Source organism: Scardinius erythrophthalmus (genome assembly GCF_964197995.2).
Source record: "Scardinius erythrophthalmus genome assembly, chromosome: 5".
NCBI classification, from domain to species: domain Eukaryota; kingdom Metazoa; phylum Chordata; class Actinopteri; order Cypriniformes; family Leuciscidae; genus Scardinius; species Scardinius erythrophthalmus.
The window spans coordinates 28,819,690-28,846,618 of NC_138225.1; the positions used below are offsets into that span (position 1 = coordinate 28,819,690).

Here is a 26,929-nt window from a genome sequence, read left to right on the forward strand (position 1 = left end):
ACAGAGTAATGGCTGTATAAGAGATATCCTAGATGGATCCCTGGAAAAGTGAAAATTGTTGCTTATATCGAAAATACTGTTACTCAAATGCTGTTGTTACAGTAGAAAGATGGTACATCACAAATCCATTGAAAGGAGGCTCTGTGCTTTAAATCTAAACTAAAATACAGACAACTATTGCAGTTTATTTCACATTGCACACAATTAAAAGTGTAAAATACTAAAACCATTGTAGTAAAAAGCTGTTCGAAAACGAATCAATATAATTGATATTATAACTTCATTATCACCCTCATAACTTCATTAAAAAAGTTTGCAATAATTGTAGCTGTGGTTACTGAACAATGAAGATCTGCATTTCAAAAAAGAAAAACTTTTGAAATCACAGTTCTCAGTTTCACACAGACCAATCTTCAAACACTAATCAACATTAGGTAACAGTTTTTCATTCACTTCCATTTGCTCATAGGATGAAAAATGATATTTTCATCTTAATATACTGAGACTATCATGCTGCACTTTGGAGGATGCTTGTGTTTCTTCTAGTGTACGGGGTGGTGTGTATATTCAAATAAACAAATGAGCATTTTCCAATAGATATTTGCTTCAATGAAATTTGCTTTAACAATTATCTTGCCCACATCATTCTTTATTCCATGGGACACAAAACGAGTTATATTGCAGAATGACCCGGCTGATCTTTTCTACACAGTGAAAATGAATTTTGACGGTCAAATTCTGACAGAAAACATCCTGACATAAGGAACAGACCAGAATTGATGTTTTTCACTGAAACTTTCCTGCTCTCAGTTAAAGGAATAGTTCACTTTGAAATTAAATGTTGGTATGTTTTAGCTTACCTCAAGGGCATCCAAGATGTAGGTGTCTTTTTTTCCGCAGTAGTTTCAATTTTGATATTTTTAGGTCAAACCGTTCTTGTCTGACAGTCATATCATGCAGGTCTATGGTCACGGTCTCAAAGAGCATGCACAGAGTCCAAATTAAAACAATTCCCCATCGTCCAAATTAAACAATTCCCCGTCGTAAGTACACATTGATGGCCTAAGACACGAAACGAGCGGTTTGTGTGAGAAAACGAACAGTATTTATATCGTTTTTACCTCTTATACACAGCCACGTCCAAGTGATCTGAGGGCGCGCGTGCATCCGGGTGTGTGACGTGTACGCAGACTGGTGCATAGATATATACACTAGATGTCGCCTTAAAGACATTCGTTCCAATGAACTGCCGTAGACAAGGCGACATCTAGTGTATATATATCTATGCACCAGTCTGCGTACACGTCACACACCAGGATGCACGCGCGCCCTCAGATCACTTGGACGTGGCTGTGTATAAGAGGTAAAAACGATATAAATACTGTTCGTTTTCTCACACAAACCGCTCGTTTCGTGTCTTAGGCCATCAATGTGTACTTACGATGGGGAATTGTTTAATTTGGACGATGGGGAATTGTTTAATTTGGACTCTGTGCATGCTCTTTGAGACAGTGACCATAGACCTGCATTAAATGACTGACAGACAAGAACGGTTGTTTGACCTAAAAATATCAAAATTGAAACTACTGCGGAAAAAAAGACACCTACATCTTGGATGCCCTTGAGGTAAGCTAAAACATACCAAAATTTAATTTCAAAGTGAACTATCGCTTTAATAAAACAATGATTTTTTTTTTAAATTGTCAGACCAAATTATAAAATGTTAAGGACATTTGACCAAAACGGTCTAGGTCAAAGTTTTTTGTTTTATATGATACGTGTGATGTGCCAAATAATTGTATAATATAACTTGGATTGACGAATATGACTGAAACCTAAACACACATATGATATATAAGATATTGCCTATGATGAATATATATTTTTGTTATTTTTTCTGTTTGTTGTTCTTGTCTTTTTTTCACTTTTGCACCTTTAAAAAAAAACAGAAAAAAACATTCTCATCTCATTCCTATTCATAAAAAGCGGTGCAATAGCGGCTTAAGTTTTGGTCTGTGTCAGTTATGACACAAAGCTATACAACTTGGAAGGTGTAAGAGACAGCCTGACAGACACAGTCACCATCATCTGGAAAAACAGCCTGGACATTCTGCTAGCTAACTCGTGTGTTCCACAGAAACAATGACTACATCACCGATTTATCCCTTGGCGTAAACTATCCCTTTAATGATGTTACTGCAATACATTATTTTTGGGTACTGAAATGACAGAATAATCTGATTACAGTATTTGTTTCAATAATACCCTCGCCTTGTGTCTATGCTAATGAAAATAAAACAGCTGGTTTGCCACGTTAAGGCACTCAAAATTTCTGTGACCTAAAAAATCCCTTGATCACATCACTAAATGTTTACCAGAAATGCCAGTACCTGGTACTTCAAAAACTATATATAATATATCAAATCGTTACCAAATGGCTCTGCTGGTGCTCAAAAATCCAGAAGTCTCTAACACTTAAGTTGTCTTACATAATCAACATTCAAAACAAGCTTATCGATTATTACAATGGAAAAGTTTCAATTCAACAAAATAACACAGATTCAATTTCAGAACAGCCGGTTGTTTTTGGATTGTCCTCATCTCCATCAGTGCACCAAAAAATATTAACCTTCCATCCAACAAATCAGTCATTTTGTTTTTCTTTATAACCGTTTGCCTTCAACATGCTGATAGAGAATAAAAACTGTTAAGGGGAAATAATAAAAGATTATTTAAAAAAAAAAGTCCTGGGCGTTCCACATTTTATAATAAGTTAATTAAAACTGAAACAAAATATCAAATGAGCCTCTGGTCCTCGCGACATATTTGTCCCTCTTTGATTCAGTGTCTGTATTTCTAAGGAAAACGTGTGTTTGAAAACCGTAAGCATAAAGGGAATCCACTGAACTTCCTCTAGGACTGTGGTAGGTGCTGTTTGATGATCTCTCTGGACTGGGGTGGTATTCTGTCCGGGAAGCGCACCTGGAACTCCACTATCAAATCCCCACGTTGGGATGGATTTTTTGGGAAAGGTAGGCCTTCTCCACGCAGTCTCTTCATTGTGCCTGGTTTGATGATATCGTTGCAGGGCAATGTGATGGCTCGGTTTTCAATGGTGGGAATGTTCACTGTGCAGCCACACAAAGCCTATCAAAAAGAAAAAAAGCAAAGTGACGTCAGTGCGGACGAGAGACGCTGATGGTATTTCAACACTTAAGCACAAACTCAACATGGTGACATAGAGACCTGGTGTAAGATGCCTCTATGATGTTACAGGCACAGAGAGCACATGTAACGTATAGATATAGTTTATATACATAGAGTGTATATATAGTGCACTGTGAAAAGAAATCTGAAATTTACAGTAAAAACCAGCAGCTGTGGTTGCCAGAACTTTACCATAAAAAAAATGCACCCAACATTTGAAGTTTTACAAATTTAACTTAAACTTTTCATTTAATATTTGAAAAATATTTATTTTGCAACTTTATAAATGTATTTACTGTCACTATAAAAAAATGTTAATTAAAAAAATTAAAGAAAACAAATATTAGCATAATTTTCTGATCATTCAATTAGTTCAAATGAAAAACAAATAAATGAGATAAAACGGTCATTGTTTTCATTATTTTTTTTTTCAAAATAAATTTATTTTATCAGCAATTATCTACACAATAACTTCATTCACATTTGATTAAAAACGGTGCGTGTGTGTGTGTGTGTGTGTGTGTGTGTGTGTGTGTGTGTGTGTGTGTGTGTCATGCTGCAGATGGAGTAGCTGAGTGCACAGAAAGCTAATTCTGGCCACTGCTCTCATTTCACACAGCTAATGAAGCAACTGAAAAATCAGCTGAGGACATGAAATTGTGATTCCCAAATCAGAAGTTGCTGTGGATAAAAAAGAGACTGAAGCAGGATTCCATAGGTCCAGAGGCACATATGAAACACTTTCATAATGTTAAAGAGGAAGAATTTTCAAAACAGAACTATATATATATATATATATATATATATATATATATATACATATAAAAAAACGATAAGTAAAATTTACTTAAAGGAGAACTCCGGTCAATTTTAACATTGAGCTCATTTTTTTGTAAATTTGGAGTTCTGTCAATACAGAGAACAACGACAAAAATCGGTGTTGCCTACACCATGTTATCCTCTTTTTAAAATTTGCACCCTGTTGACTTCAATGGGGCAAGTTTTAAACCTGCTTTTAGCCTCTTAACATCCTTGATGTGTCATTACAAGTGCACAGGTCATGTGAGTGATTCCTTCGGAGTGATCACGGGTGAATCTGACTGCAGTAGATGTGAAAGATATGAATAAAAATGATGTTATTTCAGCCAGCGCACATACCTGTATTTTCTTCCTGTTTTCGGTCGAAGTCCATAGTAGTCGATTGTCGAGTTCACACGCATAGGTTTAGTACCTATGATCACGCGCGTGAACTCGACAATCGATTACTATAGACTTCGACCGAAAACAGGATGTAAATACAGGTATGTGCGCTGGCTGAAATAACCATTTTTATTCATATCTTTCACATCTACTGCAGTCAGATTCACCCGCGATCACTCTGAAGGAATCACTCACATTAGCTGTGCACTTGTAATGACACATCAAGGATGTTAAGAGGCTAAAAGCAGGTTTAAAACTTGCCCCATTGAAGTCAACAGGGTGCAAATTTTAAAAAGAGGATAACACAGTGTAGGCAACACCGATTTTTGTCGTTGTTCTCTGTATTGACAGCACTCCAAATTTACAAAAAAATTAGCTCAATGTTAAAATTTACCGGAGTTCTCCTTTAATGAATGCAGATTTTTAAAATTAATTTCTCATTTAGAGTTGAGTAAAATCTACTTAACTAAGTTATGAAAAATTAACAAAGAGGATAAGTACATTTAACTGGGCCAGTTAAGAGTTTGTTGAGTAATTTCCACTTAATCATTTTAAGTTTATCGTGCAATACTCTGTTTTGAGTACATTTTGCTCACTCTCTGTACATTTTACTCAAACAATATCACACTGAATTAAGCCATGATTTAAAATTGTACGATTTACTTAGAAACATGAAATTAGATGAAATTACGACGCAATGTCTACACAATATAAATAATGTAGTTGTCACACACACTGGTTGGACTTAGTTTTCAGTTTGCACCTTTTCCCTGAGTTTGTTTGTTGTCATGGTTGTTGATTGGATTGTCATCAGTATTTAAGTTCATGTCTTTGACTCTTTAGTTTGTTGGGTATTGTCAATGTTACGTGTGTGTATATAGCTCTCTCTGTTGTGGATATATGCCTTTGGATTAAATAAAGACGAACTTTTCTCTTCATCTTCGTTTTGATCATCTACACAGCGCTGTGACAGTGGTACCCACCTGAACCTCAATACTTGGTACACAATAATGGTAACATTTGAGTATGAATATCATTTTGAGTAGAAAATGAACTCCAGATGTCACAAAACAGTTGCTAAACTTAACAACGATAAAACAGTGTAATACAACTGGAAAACAGCAAAAAAAAAGTGACATTATTAATTGTGCATGCCCCAGTGCATGATGGGAACACCAATATCAGAAAGTTGAGTAGGTCTTACTTAATTTTATTACATTGATATTTACTCTTTGGTTTCTACAAACTTGAATTGAGTACTAATATAGAATTTACTTTGTTTCTTTAAATTCTTGCCTGAACTAACTTAATGTAGAAATTACATTTGTTTGTTTTTTTGTAGCATTTACTTCACCACAGGATCATTTTTATCAGTGTACACACAAACCATACTATCACAATAATGTCCTCATTTGTACATTGCTTTGGATAAAAGTGTCTGTTGAATGAATAAATGAAAAAAAAAAAAGTAAATCAAATGGAAGCGGAAGCAATCTTAGATACAGAATATTTTGTGACATGATTTATATGTTGAGAATATTTTTGTGTTGCTGGCATTTCATGGTACTTGAGTGCATTGCATTCATGATGTTAGTGAGATGCTAGTGGCATACTCTGAGCTCTTTCGGAAAGTTATTGCCTAAAATAATTAAAGAATTTATAACTACACTGGTTCATATAATCCTGCAGTGTGAGAATGTAAACAGATTTGCCACGCTTTCCATTATGGATGGGCTGTAGCTTTAAGAACCCCACTGGACCATCGGATAAAAGCATAGATATACAGATTTTAGTAAAAATAATAATAATAATAAATATAGCTGCTAAGACAGTTTACAATGTAATTGATAGGATTATATGAACAAGATCCTTCTGTATTTATATATTTATGTCAGATTTAGTTCATTTTCATCTTCCAACAGAGCTGAAGTTCCTAAATATCAGGATATTAAAAATGGATTGGATAAAGTCGAGACTTTAAAGATTAAAGCTTAAATGTATGCAGTGAAAAGCCTACGGTTATTGCATGTGAGTTTATGCTGGAAGAGCATTTCATGAACTTTCTGTGAATACCAAGCACAAACATTGCCAGACAACTCTGCTTAGCAGCTGCCTCAAGGGACGAGAAAATGTGTTCGCAATGACATCAGCTCCTTCCTACAGACAGCAGTGGTGTGGGCTGGGGGGATGGGAGAAGGGGGATTCACGGAAAGAAGGGAGTAGCTGATACTCTCACAAAACAGTTGAACATGACAAGGTGCCACGCATCTCCTCGACTCTGGCTAATGATGATGTTTCCCAAAGATAGTCGTGTTAAAGGAGATTGAAAATGAAACATGTTCTTTTATGGTCTACAGCCAGGTGTGACAAAAAGGTTTGTCACTGATCTGGACATTTGCACCAGTACGAAGTTTGCAGAACATTACCACTAGTGAAAAATATAGGCTACATCTACATTAGCAAATCCACTAAGCAAGGAGATCATTCCATATGTATGTCAACGATGACACAGGCAAAAAGTTAGTCAAATGCAACTATTCTCAAAATTCGATTTCAGGCCCTGACAATTTAGTTGGCACTCTCTTTTTAATACCCTAAATGGTTTATTTATTTAGACCTCCAAATGACTGACAACTGTATTGTTCTACTGTGTAAACACAGACATGCAGGTTCAGCACGCTGTAAAGGTGCATTCAGTAGTTAGGGTTAGGTCAAAGTTTTACACATTAAGAAATAAATTGTGTTTTTGTGTCATCAATTCTGTAGACTGTACGCATAAATGTTTTCTATAAAAAGTGTTTTAATTATGTATGGTGCATGTCGCCCCCCTAAATGTATTTCGCTATGTTGAAATGACATGGCCTGCGGTTTTACTAATCATCAGAGAATCCTCACGCTCATTGGCTTCCACATCTGTATGCTAGTAGCGTAGTGATGCTTGATGATGCGAAGAAAAACAATTAGACAATGTTCTATGTAGACACTTACTATCGAGCTTTATTATCAGCAGCGACAAGGAGAGAATCAGTTCATGTATGGCTGAAGAAGCAGAAAGCTCTGAAGCCAAAAGACAGACAAAGGCAAAAAACAAGCTTAAACATTAATATGGCATACACAAGGTGGAACGAGTTGACGACAGAGAAAATCCAAGTAGTGATGCCCAAATTGCTTCTGTTTTTGTTGGACGGGTAAAAGGGAATTAATTATCGCATTGAACACTCTCTCACTAGTATCAGAGTAAAGAACTACTGAATGCACCTTTAAGACACAATGCTCACATTAACAAATTAACTTGCTGCAAAATCACATTTAGAGCTGTCTTGAATAATCCAGCATCATCATATAGATATCATCACGAGACCTTGCGTTTCCTCAGCATCGCTGCTAACAGGGCTCTTTGGTACTGCTGAGGAGTAATTACTAGGTGAATTGGGTATGGAAATTACCAGCAGACAAGGACCTTATAGCTGTCTTGCTCTTGTACAAACCCATGGTCTTTACCAGCAGGCAATTAAAGAAGCTCAGAGCTCAAATTAAAGCAGTGCCTTGGGGTTCCACTAAGAGCATCTCTAAATGAACATTTTAAAAATGAAGACAATGTGCCTATGAGAACAGTCTCATGAGAACAGATGAAAATTTGTGTGGCGAGTTGCCATCAGTTTGCATGAGATGGTACCAGATGGCAAAACAGTTTGTGATGTTCACTGGCACTTATCAAGTTTCATTCTGGGCATCTAATGAGCAAGACCTTTAAAAGTAAATTAATGCTCTGAAAACATCTCAGAAAATAGTACTCATTTAAGACAGACATTGTAAATCTTTTCAGATATTCAAATCTGTGGTCGACATATTACAAAAGTCAAAATGCTGTTTTAGGCAAAGGAACCTACGCTGTAGAGCTGGAAATCTAACAGATACATTATTGATTGAAACAGCTGACAGCTGACTGCCTTGGCTGAGCTGCCGATTAAGAAGTTGTCAAAAGTTAAGTTAACAGAAAAACAAGAAAATATCTCTACCGTTAATGACAGTAGTGCTCTGAAACACTTCACGGTCACTCAAGACTGACATTAAGGCTATTTCTGCTGATGTCACTGTAAAGTATTAACTGACTGTGGTTTTCTAGGTCACTAGACTAATAAATATATGCAGTTACTGTGGTTATTATCCTCAGTGGTTCAGCCCATGAAAATCACATTACATCTAGGCAACATCAATAGAATATTTAAATTATAATTTTTTTTAGAAAAGGGACAGTGTACATTAATCATCATTCGTGAATGTAAATGTACCCAAATTAGCCCGAAGGCTAGTTTTCATCGGTAGTCCCTTTGCCAGATGTTATTAGGCCTAAAACTAGAAAAAAGGGTAAAACATGACAACAATAATAGAACTAGAACTTGTAAACAACTCTGTAAAATACAATTAAACATATTATACAAAAAGACGCTATACAGTATATACACAATAAAAAAGAAAGATAAAAAAAAGACATTGTAATGAGTTAAATATCACTAATTATAATGAAATTATTATTAATAATAATAGAGGAAGCAACATTAATGTTCACATTGTTGATTGTGAAGAAGCCATTTCTTAAAATTGTTAAGAAACTGTTTAATATAAAACATTTTAATTCTTAAAATCCTAAAAATCGGATTAAAAAAAGCATCATGTTACAGCATTTAATTACTTGGGGCAGAATATTCTGAGGTTCTTATTGGATCCCCTCAGGCTAGCACTGCATCAGTGACTCTGTGAGCTGTCATAAACTACTGAACTTTTATGAAAACACAACTACAGTATGCCACGATACATCAGAAATACAAGTCACAAAAATCTAACTTTTCAGGTCTAGTTATGATTGTTTTTTATCTGCTTGTTTATTGTGAACAAACTTTATTATCAGCAATACTTTTCTGGTTCCAGGCGTGAAAATTAAAAGTTCCATGTGCAACCCGAAAAACCATGCTTGGCTCAGTCACATGGCAATTTTATATGTGCGGTTCAACTCTTCAAGGCGAGTTCAACTCGCTTTTTCAAAGTAAGGACTCTGCTTTGGCGTATGACACTGCAACATGACATTCCTGTGCTCTCACACTGAAGTGGGAGAGAGTAAATCAGCAATGCCTTTGAGCCATGGAGAGACTCTACAGTCACCAAGCATGATTTTGTTCTATTGAGTCCTATAGCTATGGTAGATCAACACTGGGCATGCTCAGGTACATTTACCCATATACACATTATAATGTTATACAATAATATTATTATGTTTCATAATGAAATGGAAGGTCACAGATATATGGTAGGCTGTACTATATTGGGAAAAAAATGCCATTGTGATATTTTGTTTTTCTGCTTTATATATTGCAATATGAAAACAATTTCACCAGATGATTTCAATAAATTGGGAAAGAATGGATACTTATAGAATGCAGGGCTGCCAACTCTCACGCATTCAGAGACTCACGCAACTGACTCTAGCCGGTAGCTGCGTTCCAAAACTATTGCGAAATGGCAGTGTTTCCATTAACCGATGTTATGCGACTAAAACGCCATTCCAAAAATCATGGCGATGGATGTTGGTGGGTTTATGTATATCCCAGCCACCACACTAGCCATTGTTTTTAATGGAAGGAGACGTAGGCATGTTATCCAAGCATTAATGGCAAGGAAAGACCCTTACACTTGGGAGCGGCAAATATGAGGTGCTTCTCCCTCTCCATCTGCTTCAAAGTCTAGATAAATTGTGGCATTTTTTTATTTAGAATCCAATATTCCCGTAATACTTTTGTCTTTTATGAGTTTAATGAAGAACTCTGTCTCGTTTTCTGTCCAAACATACCGCGCCATCTACGTCAGGTGACCTGTAAATGCGAAAAAACTGTTTCCATTGCAGTTTTGCGAAATATTTTTTTTTTCGAATTGCCTGAAAAATCACCTCATGCGAGGGTAAAAACTTGTTTGCGATATATGGGAGTTTTTGCGAAATTGACATGTTTCCTTGGGCGTATTTTCAATTCGCAATTTCAATTTGCGCAATTTATCAAGACAATGAAGCAGACAGGAGGGAGAAATGGCGTCATTTCGCAATAGTTTCGAAAATATCGCAAAAGTTTTGCGCAAATCTGTGATGGAAACGCAACTACTGACACCGACAGACATGACAGAGCAGGTTACTTTAAAAACAAAGTCTCAGCTTTCAAATTCTGTCAATTTTATTATGAAATTTCATTACAAAAATGTGATGTGACAGATCGATTTATTATATTTTTTGTCATATCATTAAAAATATTATAACGTTATTATTATAAAAAAACGCATTATATTAATTTGAGTTGTTAATTTGAACCTTTAATAATAATACCAGCAGACAGGGCTCCCTGTATGTTTACTGCTTTAAGATATTTGAGAAATTAAAATATAGCCTAGCTACTGTACCAAATAGCCTATTTATCCAAATGAATCGATATTGAATCAAGATTCTGATCAAATCACAAGCTTATGTGACATTTATCTATCTATCTATCGAACTATCAGAGATGCACACATCGTGATGTTGATGCTGAAACAATATTGTGCAGCCCTAGTTACAGACATTGCAGGAAAATAAAACTACCAGTGGTTTGCGTTGGGAGAATAATGCAGCCAAATTTAGCAGCTGTGCAGGTTAACAAGGTCAGCACTTATTTTGGAGTGGGGTTTGATACCAAATGAAGCCCATTAATTTACCCTTTAAGTCCATGTTAATGAGGGCACAAAGGCCAAAGGGTGGTCCATTGTGGAGACTGTCGTAAACCTGTCTAATCTAAGTCTGGGTCTGTCTATTCTTGGGCTACAGAAGCCAACTGATAAAACAACCCAGTTTGCTTTGACGGCCAGTAAGAGAATGTCAGGGAATAGTGGGAAAAAGCCCACAGGTGCAAAACACTGACTGTCAATTAGGGATGCACAATATTGAATTTCTGGCCAATAACCAATATATCAGTAGCTTTCAATCCACCTATTTTATGCGCATTTTGGAATATCGCATAAAAAAACGCTGAATGGAAATGCCAAGATGCACATAAGTTCTAAGAATGCACATAAAATACATGTGCACTCAATTGAGGCGGAACATTTTTTATCCAATGAGAAGACATGCTCGTAAACTACAGTGCAAACACATTACCGAATAAATTCCTCTATGCGCAACAAAAAAAGTCAACAGTGAATGTGTCTGGATAACTGGTCTAACCAGCAGACCAATTTCATTGTACAGCATCCCAAATATTGGTGTGATATGAAATGCCTGAGCCAACGACTGTCACCAGAATGATTTGGTATAATGACCTTCCAGAAGTGTCTCTCATGTTTTCACTCTCAAACACCAGGTATCCAAATGCATGATGACATGACAGCATTTATTGTGTTTCGTCTGTGGCTCCGAGATAAAAGTCATTTATTATGTAGGAAAAAAGAGCCACAGTGTCTTCCCCGATAGAAGCAACTTCCATTTTTATTACAGATATTTTGCACCAATGATATTTTGTTAAGTTAAATTCATAACTTTGAAAGGAAACATAGCTAGTGTTTTCCAACCCTGCTCCTTGAGGCACACCAACACTACACATTTTTGAATAATTCCTAATCAAACACACCTGATTCAACTCATCAGCTCATTAGAAGAGACTCCAAGACCTGAAATGAATAGGTAAAATAAGGAAGACATCCAAAATGTGTACTGTTGGTTTTCCTCCAGTAACAGGGTTGGGAAACAATGCAATATATTGTGGGTAAAAATACATGGTGGAAACTAAATTGACTGAAAACTGATTGTCAAAAACGTGAAGATTTAAGACCACATACCTCCTTAAGACCAATCTTGGCAGTGTAAATGATATTGGAGCCATCCCTTTTGAAGAGTGGGTGCCCTTTGTCCTTGAGCACAAATGCAATATCAGCAGGAATGTTCTCAGGTGTCTCATCACCCTCTTTGGGGAAGGTGATCTTGGTCCCTTCCTTCCAGCCTCTCTTGATGACAATGTTAAGGATCTTGTCCTCTGTCCTCATTGTCCTTCCATCTGGGTTCAGTCGTCTGCGAGTAATTCGCATCCGCTTGGTACATCCGTGGAAGATCTCTTCTAGAGACACTTTAAGCTCATGTACTACCGGAGGGTCCTGTACTTTCCTCCGGCCGCCATGAAGGGGCTCATTACGATGTCTTCGACCTCCACCATGATGAAAACCGTTGATACCATTGAAGCCAAAGTGGCTGAAGGAACTGAAAGGATCATCATCTCCATCCATTTCAATGTCCTTGTCATGGTCACCATGGTCTGCAAAGCCATTAGTGGTTCCTCGCTGGCGTCCAGAGCCAAAAAATATATCGAAGGGGTTGGAGCCTCCAAAGAAAGAAGCAAAGGTGGCATGTGGATCACCATGGAAGGTGTAGTGATATGTAGTCCCTTGTCCACTAGATGAGCCTGTGCCACCTGTTTTCAAACCTGAATGGAAATACACAGGGGGGACAATGTATTAGGGTTTTCTGCATTGACTTCCAGTTATTTTAAGTTCTGCCCAATTCCACAGGTGCGCATCTTCTGTGACCGTTTCAAGAAACTCTCTAACTTTCAGTGATGATATTTCAGATTTTTTTTTAAATGCCTACTGCATACTATATTTAAAGAATTCAAGATTGTATAAATGCAGATTCCTCAATGTAAAGTGTAATTTTTCTCAAAAGAAGCAAGTACATTGACACACAGCCCAGTTGGACCTCTTTACCAATACCAATGTATGTCAATTTCAAAATGATTCTTTGACTCATTCCCTTGACATTACTAAGAGGACAGTCTATTTATTTGCATGACAATCATTTGAAATAGCCCAAAAGTGAAATAGCCACACACACACACACACACACACACACACACACACACACACACACACACACACACACACACACACACACACAAAACTCATATGAAATTTCTATTTGTTTAATTAAAAAAAAAAGGAAAATACTGAGTAGGCCACTTCTGAATTTCTGAATTTCCATCACCATTTTGAGGTGTAAAGTTCAACAGAGGACCTTCCAAGTCTTTCTTTCTCTCTTTTCTCTCAGTTTGGTTACAAAAAGAACGGATTCAAATTGCTGGGCAAAGAACAGAAGTGCTCTCTTCAACAAACAGCCTTCTACATTTCTAGCTGGCTTCACTTGGTGGCCTGGTTCTGAAAAATGGGCTGAAAAGAACAAGTAGCACTGTTAGTGAGGTAATCTATCAGGGCTAGTTCACCAAGGTTTTCAGCCAGTAAACAGGATGGTGTATCGGTCAGGATACAGGAATAAAGACGAGGAGATGTAATTTCTTCTTTAAAATGTATTGAATTCTAGCAGTACTCATCAGAACATTCCAATATCCAATATTGTCAGCATAGTTTTTCGTCATGAACTCAACACATGAATATTGGAAGCTGGATCATTCAGAACAGATTAAGGAAACTATACAACACAGGTACGTATGCTGCTGAACTTGAATACATTTCCGAACTCACTATAACCAAAACCAACACACTAGCTACACACTTCCTCTACTGTAACCACCGAAGAAGAGTCTTAAAGCGGCAGGCACCCAGAAAAGTCAGAGCCTTTTATACAGCCGCCCCCAAATGTGCAAGCACATTTGCTTCCATTAAAAGGCTCATCAGTCAGGCTGAGGGGGGGCTCACCGAGGCATCGTCCTCCCCTGACGGGAGAGCTGGCAACATCACCAACCGAGCTACCGGTCGGGTGTACACATGTCCTCTGATATCCACATCAGCGGATCTAATGCATCCATCATCGCTGCGGTGAATCTTGGTTACATGCCCAATGGGCCACAGGGCTCGAGGTAGCTGCGGGTCCACCAGCATGACAACAGCCTTATCCAGTAATTCAGGAGAAGTGGAGTGCCATTTCTGTCTGGTCTGCAGCCCAGGGAGATATTCTCTGATGAATCTGGACCAGAATTGGTCAGCGAGAACTTGTGAATGCCTCCAGCGTCTGCGACTCAGGAGCTCCGTCTCAGGATAGACCACTTGGGGAAGAGATCCATCAGGCCGCCCCATAAGCAGACTATTGGGTGTCACAGGGTCGATATCTGCAATGTCGGCAGATACATAACCCAACGGTTTAGAGTTGAGGATTGCCTCAACTTCCAGGAGAACGGTGAGAAGGACATCTTCATGAACAGGTTGTGCCCCCACACAGGTGTAAAGTGCAGACTTCACGGAGCGGACCTCTCTCTCCCACACTCCACCAAAGTGTGGAGCCGCTGGGGGGTTAAACTGAAACTTAATCCTCTGACGCGCGAGTCGTTCCCGCAAGGTTGGCTCCATACTGGCAAAAGCCTCTCTAAGTTCCCGTTCTCCTCCTCTGAAATTGGTCCCCTGGTCTGACAACAACTCTGCAGGTGTCCCCCTTCTGGCGATGAACCGTCTTAGGGCCATCAAGTAAGCATCCGCATCCATGTTTCTGAGGAGATCCAAGTGTACCGCCCTGGTTGTTAAACACTTAAATATTATCCCCCAGCGTTTCTCCTGGCGTCTGCCCATCTTCACAAACATGGGTCCAAAACAATCCACGCCAGTGGAATGGAAGGCGGGTTTGTGTAATCGGAGACGAGCAACGGGAAGGTCCGCCATTCGGGGAATGGAAGGCTGAGCTCTCCAGCGCTGACATTCGGCACAAGAACGCTGATGTCTGCGAATCGCCTCCCTTCCATGGATTATCCAGAATGACCGCCGCATCTCTGCAAAGACACGCTCTGGACCAGGATGGTGCAGGTTGCTATCGAACCTTTGGATAAGCAAGCGTGTAACTGGGTGTGAGGCATCCAGAACTACAGGGTGCAATGTCATGTCATCTTGACCTTCCAAACGTCGTAGCCGACCTCCTACTCGTATGAGGTCCGTGGATTTATCTAACTCCGGAGCCAAGGTGAGTAATCGACTCCCAGGTGAGACAGGTTTCCCAGCTGCAAGGAGTTTGTAGTCCTCTGGGAATGACTGTTGTTGGGCTCGCTGGAGAACAATCATCTCTGCCTGTTGGTACTCTTCAGCATTAGGTGGTGAGCTTGAAGGGTTTTGTCCTAGGATTTCTTGAGCAGTGGCATCTATGAGCTCCTGCCAGGTTTGGTACACCTTATCATCCCTGCTGATCGACATTGGTGAGGTAATCGTTACTCCACAGAAGGTGGTCTTCCGGAGTTCCACATTGTCCTCAAATGGCTCGGTGCTGGGTCTCTCTGGCCAGGTGGCTGGGTTCTGGAGAAGGAAGGGGGGTCCTTGAGACCATCGGTTGGGATTTATTAGGGCCTCCAGGGTCTTCCCTCTCGTCAGATCATCAGCAGGATTATTAGCTGAGTCCACGTAGCGCCAAGTGCACTTCTCTGTTAACTCCTGTATCTCAGCTATTCTGGCGCCTACGAAGACCTTGTAGCGGCAAGACTGGGAGTGTAGCCAGGTTAGTACTGTAGTGGAGTCTGACCACAACACAGTTCGAGCCACTGTCAAGGTAAGTTCCCTCTCGAGGACATGAGCCAGCTGCGCTGCAACCAGAGCTCCACAAAGCTCCAGGCGTGGGATAGAATGCAGACGTCTTGGAGCTACTCGTGAACGAGCAAGGATGAAAGACAGATGGATCTGGCCTTCCATGTCCTCAGTTCTCATGTAGGCTACGGCTCCATAAGCCTGCTCAGACGCATCTGCGAAGATGTGCACCTCACGGGTGGCACCCTCAAGGTTGGCATCCGCCGGAACATATGCACGTGGAAATGTAAGGAGAGGTAAGGACTCAAGTTCAGCCTCCCAGCTGGACCAGGCTTGCAGGAGTTCGACGGGTAAGTTAGAGTCATCCCAACCTCGCTTCTTATCCCACAGCTGCCTGATGATGAGCTTCGCTCGGGTGGAGAAAGGTAACATATAACCCAAGGGATCATATTGAGTAGCTAAAACTCTGTAAATGTTCCTCAGAGTTGGTACCTCATAGGACACAGGCCTATGTTTGTAGCCCAAGGAGTCGGTTGCCCAATTCCAGCTGAGACCGAGTGTTGATTCCAGAGGGTTGGACTTATCCTGTGCCAGCCACAGGTCCAGGCTTTCAGATCTGGCCTCTTGAGGCAAATGACTCAGGACGCCTGGATTGTTGCAAGCCCATTGACGCAACTCAAAGCCTGCAGAAATCAGAAGATCCCTGAGACGATCCACCAGCAGTTTAGCTTCACCCGGCGTACCCACACTCTGCAGGCAGTTATCTACGTAAAAGCAGTTCTCAACCGAGAATCTCAGGTCATCGTCCGGCTGGCAGTGGTCAACAACATGGCGCTGCAGGGCGTATGTCGCACAGCACGGGCTACAGGTTGTGCCGAAAGGCAAAACTTGCCACTCAAATGTTCTTGGGGGTTCTTCCACCTTCAGGTCCCGCCACAGGAACCTTAGAAGGCGGCGATCTTCAGGGATGAGGCGGACTTGATGGAACATCCCCTTGATGTCTCCACTAACCGCTATGGGATGTTCACGAAATCTCAGTAATACTCCCAGCAAGGGGGCGCCAAGGGTAGGGCCAGGTAGCAGGTACTGGTTCAGGGTCTGCCCAAGGTACTGGTGAGAGCAGTTAAAAACCAGGCGGTTCTTTCCGTTGTGGCTGACGAGATGATGTGAGATGTACCATCCTTCTTTGGTAGAGGTCTCCTCAGTGACTTCCCTCACAGCACCTGCTTCAATGAGCTTCTGCATTTCCATCTTGTATGCATCCGCTAGCTTGGAGTCCTTTAAAAGTCGCCTCTCAGTACTACGTAACATGGGCATAACTGACTCCTTTGGCGAGTGCAAAGGTGGCATGCTTGGATGGCGCAGCAATGGTGTGGCGTACCTAAGAATTCCATCTACATTAGTACGGACCGTCTTGGCTTCAAGCAATGCTACAGCCTGCTGATCCTGCTTTGATCGAGTCACCTCTCTTTCCTGTCGGTAAGGTACAGTGTCTACTTGCCAGAGCCTCTCTACATGCTTGTAAAGCTCATCCATTGGTGGTGTGGATGAAGTAAACAGACACTGTGCAGGTTGGATTGGCCGCCCCATGAATGGGGTAGGGCCTTGAAGAGTCCACCCAAGCCTGGTGCGGACTGCGGCTGGGCCACCTGGTGGACCAAGTCTGACTGGTTCGACAGGTGTTATCAGCTGAGGGTTGTCAGAGCCTACAAGGAGTGTTGGCTGAGCATCTCTTAAGGCAGGTAGGGGAATGCCACTTAGGTATTTGTATTTCCTCTTCAGGCGATCAATAGGGTAAGTATGCTGTGCTAGGCTGAGGCGGCCAGCTGTGAAAGCACCATTGATCTTATAGCTGGTGTGAGGGTTTGCAGCTGGTGAGACACGGAAAGACACTGTGTGGCCATGGAGGATCTGGATGTCCTGTCGGACTGTACGCAAAGGAAGCGCTTCAGGAGTGCCCTTTATGCCAAGAAACTTAGCTGCTGCTGGCAACAACATGGTCCTCTCTGACCCATCATCGAGGATCGCAAAGGTGTCAAGTGTCCGGTCCTCATAATGTACAAGCACAGGGACGACCTTTAACATGACTCGATTCCCGGCTCCAGGTCTGTCCAGGTAGAGTGAGTCAGCCGCAGAGCTGGTTAAGCAGCTCTCTTCTTTAACAGCTACATCTTTATTGCCCCTCTCCGCTCTTGTATTTATCTCGTGAAGAGCCAGTAGATGTTTTCCTTGACAGATGTTGCAAGGTTTCTTCAATGTGCACTGAGCGGCTTGATGAGTTCGTGCACAGCGCCAGCACCGCTTGTTAACCCGTATCCACTCTCTAAGCTGGTCTTTGGAGAGTTTGGTGACCGCACTGCATTGACTAAGATAATGCTCAGTACTCTCACAGTAAGCACAGTAAGCTTTACTCTTGGCCCCTCTGCTGACTGAACTCTCTTTGTGGTACAAAGATGCGGTCTCCTTTGACTCACCAGCTCCATGTAGGACGGTCACCGTTTGTCTTCCAGGACGACCATCAGTCTTCACATTCTGCCTTTCCTTTATGCTGCGTCCAGTAGCCTGACTGTCGAAGCCCTGACACCATGATTCATAGCGGAGCCATTCTGCCAAATCATGTAGAGTGTGGGTCGCCCCTAACTGCTTGAACTGATGTCTACGGAAATCAGCTCGCTGTTCCGGAGGGAGCTTACCCAGCAGACGAGCAACATGTGAGCCACAGTTGAGTTCAATTTCCCCTTCAGGACCCAGAGTCCGCAACAAGCCCACTAAAGATTGTATCTGGAGAGAGAACTTCTGGAATGCCATCGTATCACCACGCCTTACTTCGGGGGTTTCTAGAACACTTGCTATCTTCTTTAAGGCAAGTTGATGAGGCTGACCAAATTTGTCATGGAGGGCTGACATAGTGTCACTGTAGGGGGTTGGCGAGTTTAGATAAGCATCAGCTATAAGCTTAGCTTCCTCCAGCTTTAAATGATCTACAAGTATTTGATACTTGAAGAGTTCTGTAGCATTAGATGGGAGTAGGTTTTCTAGAGCTATGCGAAGCCGTGCAAATTCACTGGGATCCGGGTGAATGAACTTTGGGATTGTGGGTTGGGGCCCTCGATACACTTGTTCATTCCCCGGCGGCTGCATAAACTGATTAGGTGGTGGCATGCCATGTACCGCTCCAGTGGCTGCTAAAGGATGGTAGGTTCGGGCAGGCGCTGATTGCATTACAGGTGCTTGAGCTGGGGCAGGGTGTGTGAGCAACTGAGAGGGTCGTGTAGAGGGGTATGGTGATATCCCTTTATCAGAAGTAGGAGCGGGATACTGAGGAGGCAGTGGAGGCTTACATACTCTAACCTCAGGGGAAAAGTCGTGATGTCTACTGTCTAGCCCTTGTTCCTCGACCCTGAGATTGCACATCCCTCTTGAAAGGTTCTCATCAGGTTCAGGCCAGGGTGGAGGATCAGGCCAGTCCTCCTGCTCCATTTCCTTCGAGTGTGCTGCAACAGCGAAACTCCTTGAGGCTACAGCATCGGCTTGTGGAGATGTGGGGTTACTATAGTTTGAGGCTGGGCTATTAACTTGGGCCAGGTCTGCTCTCAGGGAGCGGGCTACCTCCAGTAGCTCCTTCATCTCGCGCCGTGCTTCATTGAGTTCCTTTATGCCCGTTTGGAAGGGCTGTTGTGTTTGGAGCAGTTTAGTATTCTCCTCTCGAATAGCTCTGATTTCCTCAGAGAAACGAGAATCCAGATATGGGCTCTGATGGAATGAGGGTGTTCGCGCAGGCTGGATAAGCCCATCCAAATCTCTCCTCTGGTTGTGGTCTGGGGCTAGCTGAGGAATCTCAGGGTGAGCAGCATTCCCAGGGAAGCCACTAGAGTGAGGGTGGGCCGTCTGGAAAGGGGTCATCTGATCTGGACCCTCCCGAGTGAGGAACGCCCTCCTATCCAAGGCAGGGGATGAGAGGCCCCATTGATGCTGATCTCGTTGACTATATCCCATATAGTCCACTTCGAAGTCCTGAAGTCTGACCGGTCGACGTATTTGACGTTTAGGTCTCACATCAGGATACATCTCTTCATCTGACTCCATCCTGAATACTGCTCTCCGGCTCGAAGGACCAATGTTAGTGAGGTAATCTATCAGGGCTAGTTCACCAAGGTTTTCAGCCAGTAAACAGGATGGTGTATCGGTCAGGATACAGGAATAAAGACGAGGAGATGTAATTTCTTCTTTAAAATGTATTGAATTCTAGCAGTACTCATCAGAACATTCCAATATCCAATATTGTCAGCATAGTTTTTCGTCATGAACTCAACACATGAATATTGGAAGCTGGATCATTCAGAACAGATTAAGGAAACTATACAACACAGGTACGTATGCTGCTGAACTTGAATACATTTCCGAACTCACTATAACCAAAACCAACACACTAGCTACACACTTCCTCTACCGTAACCACCGAAGAAGAGTCTTAAAGCGGCAGGCACCCAGAAAAGTCAGAGCCTTTTATACAAGCACAAATTCTGGGGAACTAAAGATCCTGTATGAGTGGAAGGCCATAGCACGGTGAATATGTGTTATCTAAGCTCAGGTGTCTGAACTGTGTTATGAGTTTTACTGTAAAACAGTCCTCTGCACAAAAACAGAAGTATAAAAAGAGCAGGTCAATTACGATCAAACAATAATAAACTTTTTTGACTGTTTTTCAGTTCTGTTAAAAAACATTAACATCCATGTGTTATGGTGGATGATTGATGGCTTGTAACAAATGCACTCCTTTTAACTACCAGGACACAAGCTGACTTATCTTGCAACTTCACATCTTCAACTCTATACTTAATGAGGACATCTTATAAAACATGTTTCCATTTCATTCTTTGCAATTTCAACGAACTCCTCTGGCCAAAACAGCTAATGAGGGGATGGTTATTAAAGTGGGTCATTTGGGAATAACAGATTCATCTTAAAATACAGATTTAAAAACATAATTTTTCTATGTGTTAATAGAGCCAAATAAGCTCTCTACTGCTGCCACAGCCTTTTGAGGGAACCCACTGCTCTTTTTACAAGCAATATGGAACCACGCCATGGTGCACAGAAAAGAATTATGCAAAGACTCTAAAAACATAAAGGGAGTCCTTGCACAATTCAGGAGTAACTTCAGTGAAGGAGGAATTGGCAAAGGTGTACTACTCAGTGCAACGATGCTTAGTTTGGCATCTAGCCTGGAGTTGGCATAAGTGGGAACATTTGAAATCCTTCTTTGTTTCCACACAGACATTTTTCTTATTTTGGAACAGTGCCATGTTTATAGTCCTTGCATTAGTCAGAGAACTTTTCTGCAACATCCTGCAGTGTGAAGGAGTTATTTTGATTGTTGGGAAAAAGCAGAGGTGGTAGAGTTGCACTGACAGTGTATAAAGAACAGTGGTCTATCCACGTGAGCCACGACAAGATCCTTTTAAGGGTTGTCCTATCTGGCATAAACACAGAACTGTGCCTGGGTCCATGAAGTCTTGTTGTAGCATCTGTAATGTTTTCTTAGAAAAGATATGTTGGAGTACAATGCACTATTTTAGACCAATGATTAGGAACTTTTCACACTGGTAATTAACACCGGGGAGGGGGAGCGCTGCTTTTCACTTTAGCGATCACACGTACTCTGTGTATAGGCCGATGATTTGCGGGCATCAGGTAGCCGCTATGAATGCCGGTGATATTGAAATCGCTTGAGATCAAATTCACAAACACGCGCACTCAATGTATAGGGAGTGGCGGTACTGACCGCACATTTTACAAAATAAGATATTTGTCAACTCTTTCCAACTGAACTAAATGGTTTTTATTTAAAAAAGCAAAACGACAGTGGAGGTGGTGCTGTGGTGGCCAAGTAACATAATCAGTGTACAGCCGAACACCGCGTAATGCCATTAACACCGACTACCACAGCAAGCATAAAGGCCCTGATATAATTCAAGCAAAATCGAAGATCGGAACAAAATCAGGTCTAAACTAAGTTTGTTTGGACTTTTCGGAACAGTTCACTCCGGCTGCTAAAAACTTCGTTCTACCATTACCACTTCTTTCAAGTGAAAATCTGGTGCAGAAAAGCACCTTTTTTCCTGTGCAGTCAGTCGAGGTTAGACGTCCGTGAGTGAGAACATGAACACATGTGGGCGGCGTCAAATGTTCGATAACAATATACCGCTGCTCACGTATTTCGAACTTCGTTTTACCCCTAAACGAATTTTAATTTGTATTTAATAATAATAATAATTTGTTACATTTTTATATAGTGCTTATATAGGGAGTGGGGAATCTACTTAACCACCACCGATGTGCATTATCCATGTGGATTATGCAACGGCAGCCATATTGCGCCAGAACGCCCAACACACACCAGTTTATTGGTGGAGAGGAGAGAATGATGATGCCAATCATTATATGGGGATGATTAGGAGGCCATGATGGACAGATCCCAATGGGCAAATTTGGCTAGGACGCCGGGGTTACACCCCTTCTATTTTTCGAAGGACATCCAGGGAATTTTTTATCTATTTATTTATTTTTGACCATAGTCAGGACCTCGGTTTAACGTCTCATCCGAAGGACATTGCTTTTTGACACTATAGTGTCCCCATCAGACCCCCTGCTGGCCTCACTAACACCTCTTAAATAATAATTAATAGGGCTTTTCACACTTGAAATAGTGGGTCATTCTAAACCCTGCAAAAACAGAATCCTAAATCTTATTTCACGATTCACACTAATCTGAAGTTAACAATAAATCCTATGTATTTATAATCCAACGTTTCACACTGTAAATTCCTAAACCCTGGGTTTAAGTTCTTATTTGCATATTTGCAGTGTCAGTGATTGTATGATGAACCCAGCAAAAGTAGTTCTAATCATGCTACAAAGCAGGGTTTCATAACCTAGGGAAAAAGTGGTGCTAATACCACTTCTAAATTACAAGTGTGAAACTTTCAACTTAAAGCTGGCTATATCAAATTGTAAAAAATATAACTCTTGTTTCCAGAAAACTGATAATGCCCCAATAATGAGTCATAGAATCTGATAAGGTACTGAGATGTTTGGCTGTAGTTCTTTTGTATATGGAACCAAACATACTCACCATCCTCGCCATACTGGTCATAGATCACTCTCTTCTTTGGGTCACTCAGAACTTCATAAGCCTCTGCTATCTCCTTAAACTTCTCTTCAGCATTAGGATCCTTGTTTTTGTCTGGATGAAACTTTAGGGCCATCCTCCTGTAGGCTTTTTTGATTTCATCCTCATTAGAGCCTGCAGGTATGCCAAGGATCTTATAGTAATCCTTCCCCATGGCTTTAATTTACAGATAGAGTCCTTCCAGAACCACCCCAAGCTCTCTACAAAACAAAGGTGAAAATAAACAAGGTAACCAATAAAGAAAATGCATTCAGGTTTGTTACTCTGAGAGATTGACCAATGCAGTGCAGTAAAATGCAACAGCCGCTGTTTTCAAACTTATTGGTTTGATTAACGTGTTGTGCCTATGCTGTCATTTTCTTTGCGCGTGAGAGTTGATTAGCATACGGTGACAGTGGCGGGTGAACAAAGTTCATCATTCCCTTCGTTTCATTTGAAATTTCCTCCTTCCACTTTTGAATCTTTTTTCCCCTTTAAACTGCTTGGGTGCCATGGTCTATTTAAGGGCAATTCCATGCAAAACTGTCACATCCATAACACCAACACAATGCAATGGTATTTAGTTGGCGTTATGGATGTGACATTTTTGCGTGGAATTGCCCAAAACTCATTTTTATTACTGAACTGTTACTGATGGCCCAACTCCAAACATGCATATCTAGATGCATTCTAAGGAAGTTTAATCTCTAAGAATTTGTGGGAAAATGTCAAACTACCGCTGTAAAAAAGCTTGGCTGATGCAATCTCTCTGTTTAATGTAATGTGATTGACCTGCAGAAGATATACCAGAATCTCCCTCTATCCTTCAGTCTGTTTTTTAACTCCAACTTTGGAGGGGGAAAAAAACATTGTGCTTTTTTGAAATAAAGAAAACAAACAGGATGCCACTTTCTGCCATTTCGGTTTCCTTTCCGTGAAGTTAGTGGAGTGCGTGTGTCACAAAAATGTATGGAAACTCTGCATTTAGGCTACTTGTCGCACAGTTTTTTCTTTATTTTTGTTAATCTGTAGGCCTATTTAAGAGAGATAGTATTTTAAGTGTGTGAATCCTCATGTTCTGTTGTTTATGCTGCTATTTGCATAAAACAGAACAAAACAAATGTAGGTATCTTAATGGGTCACAGACATTTATCCATTCGAATTTAATTCTAGTTAAACATAATTTTAGCAGTTAACGAGCATCGGTTGTATCAAATATTTTTAAACACAAATTGGCCAATTAACTATATATATATATATATATATATATATATATATATATATATATATATATATATATATATATTGGCCGTTCATTTTAAGATAATAATATAATTTAAATGGGAAATTAATCAAACGCAAGTATTATATCAGACGTACAGTCTCTACCTACGGCATTTCAGTCGTGCTGATATGAAGAACAGCAGCACTTCAGCTCGTCGGATATTAGCCTACTTATGCAGAGAGCTTTTGCTACAGTCAGTCAGTGTCCACGATATTCATAAAAACACAAGCAGTACACACAAATATCGTACAGCAATATTCTACCATCATGTGTTTCATATAGTGGACAAGAGTGTTGCACAGCATAAAAGTACACAGACGTAGGCTATTTGAAAATAAACTGTATCGCGCTAAGAGAAGCCCTTGAACATTTGAGCGTATCGTTTCGTTTGGGCGGCACTGCAGAAAGAAACACAGCCCGAGAAACACTAACAAAGACTTTATGTTCAGCATATTATACATAGCAGCCACATAAACACGCATGCGTTTAAAAAGTGTCATGTTGCATTTAGGCTAACGTTATTTGCTTGTTTGGTCTATTTTCCGTTTAACAGAGAAAAAAACGGTTCTAAAATGCACACATCCCTATAAATATACCTATACCCTTCGACAGATCACGAACAATTTCATTAAAGCTCACCAGTTACAATATCTGCAGATTAATGATGCCGGTTTGCCGCATCCGACAGGAAATCCTCATCGCTAAATCAAAACCTCTGAGGTCTCCCGGTATTCCTCTCCGGTATTTAATGATGTCACGCTGACCACCAATGAAAAAATAACGGACGACTGGTGACTGAGTGATATCTCACTGACGTCATTTAGACGAGCCTGACCTCTTCATGTATTTTTCGCATAAAAATAGATGTTGGATGATGTGCTCTGCAGAGTGTGCACACCAGGGAGCGATCAGACAACATCCTTAAATTAGACGCAAGCAAAGATGAAATCAATACTGGCTGTGTCTCAAATCCCTCTGAGCTTTCTGAGCAGCAGGCAGCGAGGTTTTGAAACACACGCACTTTCATAAAAGTAAAGACCATCCAAATTCAAAAGCCCGAAAGCTGATAACAGTCCTTGAACTGTAATTATGACATATTTACAGTCGTTGTATCAGTATTAATCATTACTATTAATTAGGAACCGAAATGGTATTTTAATTCTCGTTGGGCTACTGAAGATGCATGTCAAATTCTCTCCGGCAAGACAAAAGTTTTTTTTAAAACAGACTAACCTTCAAAACCTCACTGTGAAATCGTACAGCAAATGATAACTTATACTGTCAATCACATTCTTGTTATGTGTTTTTTACTTGTATTTGTGAAGGCATACAGAAATGAAAACAGAGCTTACCGTGTGAAAATATCCTTAGCTGTCTGCCGGTTAGAGCTGCATGACATTCTGCTCCATTCATCTGACCACGCCCACAATCTGCACAGGCCCCGCCCCGCACACGACCCCTACTGAAATCACTTCAAGCAAGTCCATCTCCAGAATCATCTTCCTCAGTCAAGTGCATTGTTGTAGATATCTGAGAAAGTGTGCTCACAAAGAAGGGAAATCAATGAAATTATTAAAATATATTTGACATAATTTTGTATGGACTAAAAGTAGACACCCATACAGCTATTTTTCACCAAATAAATTTGTTTAAAATATTACCACAAATTTTCTAATGTTTATTCTAAATATTTGTTTTTCTTCTATTTGTATTTAAATGTACAGTAATATGTCTGGAGTGTGTACTTTTAACCTAGAGTAACATTGTGTATTTGACAAATGAGAATTTGATTTTGAGGAAGGTGGAGAGAAAAAGAGCTAGGCTATATCAAGTATAGTGAGATGATGCAGTATCCAGTGTTTTCTACTGCTTTTATGTCCCTCTCCACCTCCAAGCATGCGCTCCTTACCGCCTTGCATAAACCGCCAAGACTGGTCTTACAAGTTAGTCACCAAATACTTTTTTTTTTTTTTTTTGACTGTTCATAACTTTTTTAAGTCAGTTACATAAAAACGTAGATTGGTCTAATTTAATACAGAAAATTAAGACTGACTGCCCCTTGACTAAATAGTGGGTCATATAGATCTTAAGATGCAACTGGCCCCAGTCTCTATGAATAAGTGGCCCCATCAGATCAGGCTTTACATTAACACAGCAGGGGACGAGACTCTCCACTGATGTTTGGATTCGTACTCACTTAAGGTATTTCTACATTCGGCCTCCTTTGCATACAGGCTCTGTATTCAGGAACGCCATTACATAAGTTAACATCCAAGGCACCCTTGGATTTTCCTCTGTACCTTTTGAACTATTTAAATCTATTAGCTGCTTCTTAATATTTCTAAAACTATATTTACACTGAAGTCAATCCATGTTATGCAATGCTCTGAGAGTCAGGCATGGATTTGTGCTTTTTGAAGGCATGCAGGCAGATATTGCTCATAAAGTGGTTAGAGAGTTTTCGCAAACCAAAACAGTTTGGTTACCAGAAGAAAGTCATACAGTTTTATATATATGAGGGGTATATATATTATAATTATTCTTATTTTTCCCTC

At 40.5% G+C, this 26,929-nt stretch overlaps 1 protein-coding gene across 2 annotated transcripts; it reads right to left on the bottom strand.

The window, feature by feature from the left end:
- Positions 1–1,922: 1,922 nt before the first annotated feature.
- On the bottom strand, positions 1,923–25,822 carry dnajb5 (DnaJ heat shock protein family (Hsp40) member B5). 2 transcript variants are annotated; one of them, XM_081364662.1, is made up of 4 exons: positions 25,727–25,822; positions 23,054–23,310; positions 12,256–12,893; positions 1,923–3,147 (listed from the first exon to the last, which is right to left on the bottom strand). In XM_081364662.1, exons 2-4 carry the CDS (start codon positions 23,262–23,264, stop codon positions 2,914–2,916), a joined length of 1,083 nt encoding a protein of 360 aa, XP_081220788.1. In that variant the 5' UTR covers positions 23,265–23,310; positions 25,727–25,822; the 3' UTR covers positions 1,923–2,913. The 2 variants fall into 2 exon arrangements, with proteins under 2 accessions (XP_081220788.1, XP_081220789.1); XM_081364663.1 differs by lacking the exon at positions 25,727–25,822 and adding an exon at positions 25,014–25,115 and having other exon boundaries at positions 2,164–3,147.
- Positions 25,823–26,929: the final 1,107 nt, after the last annotated feature.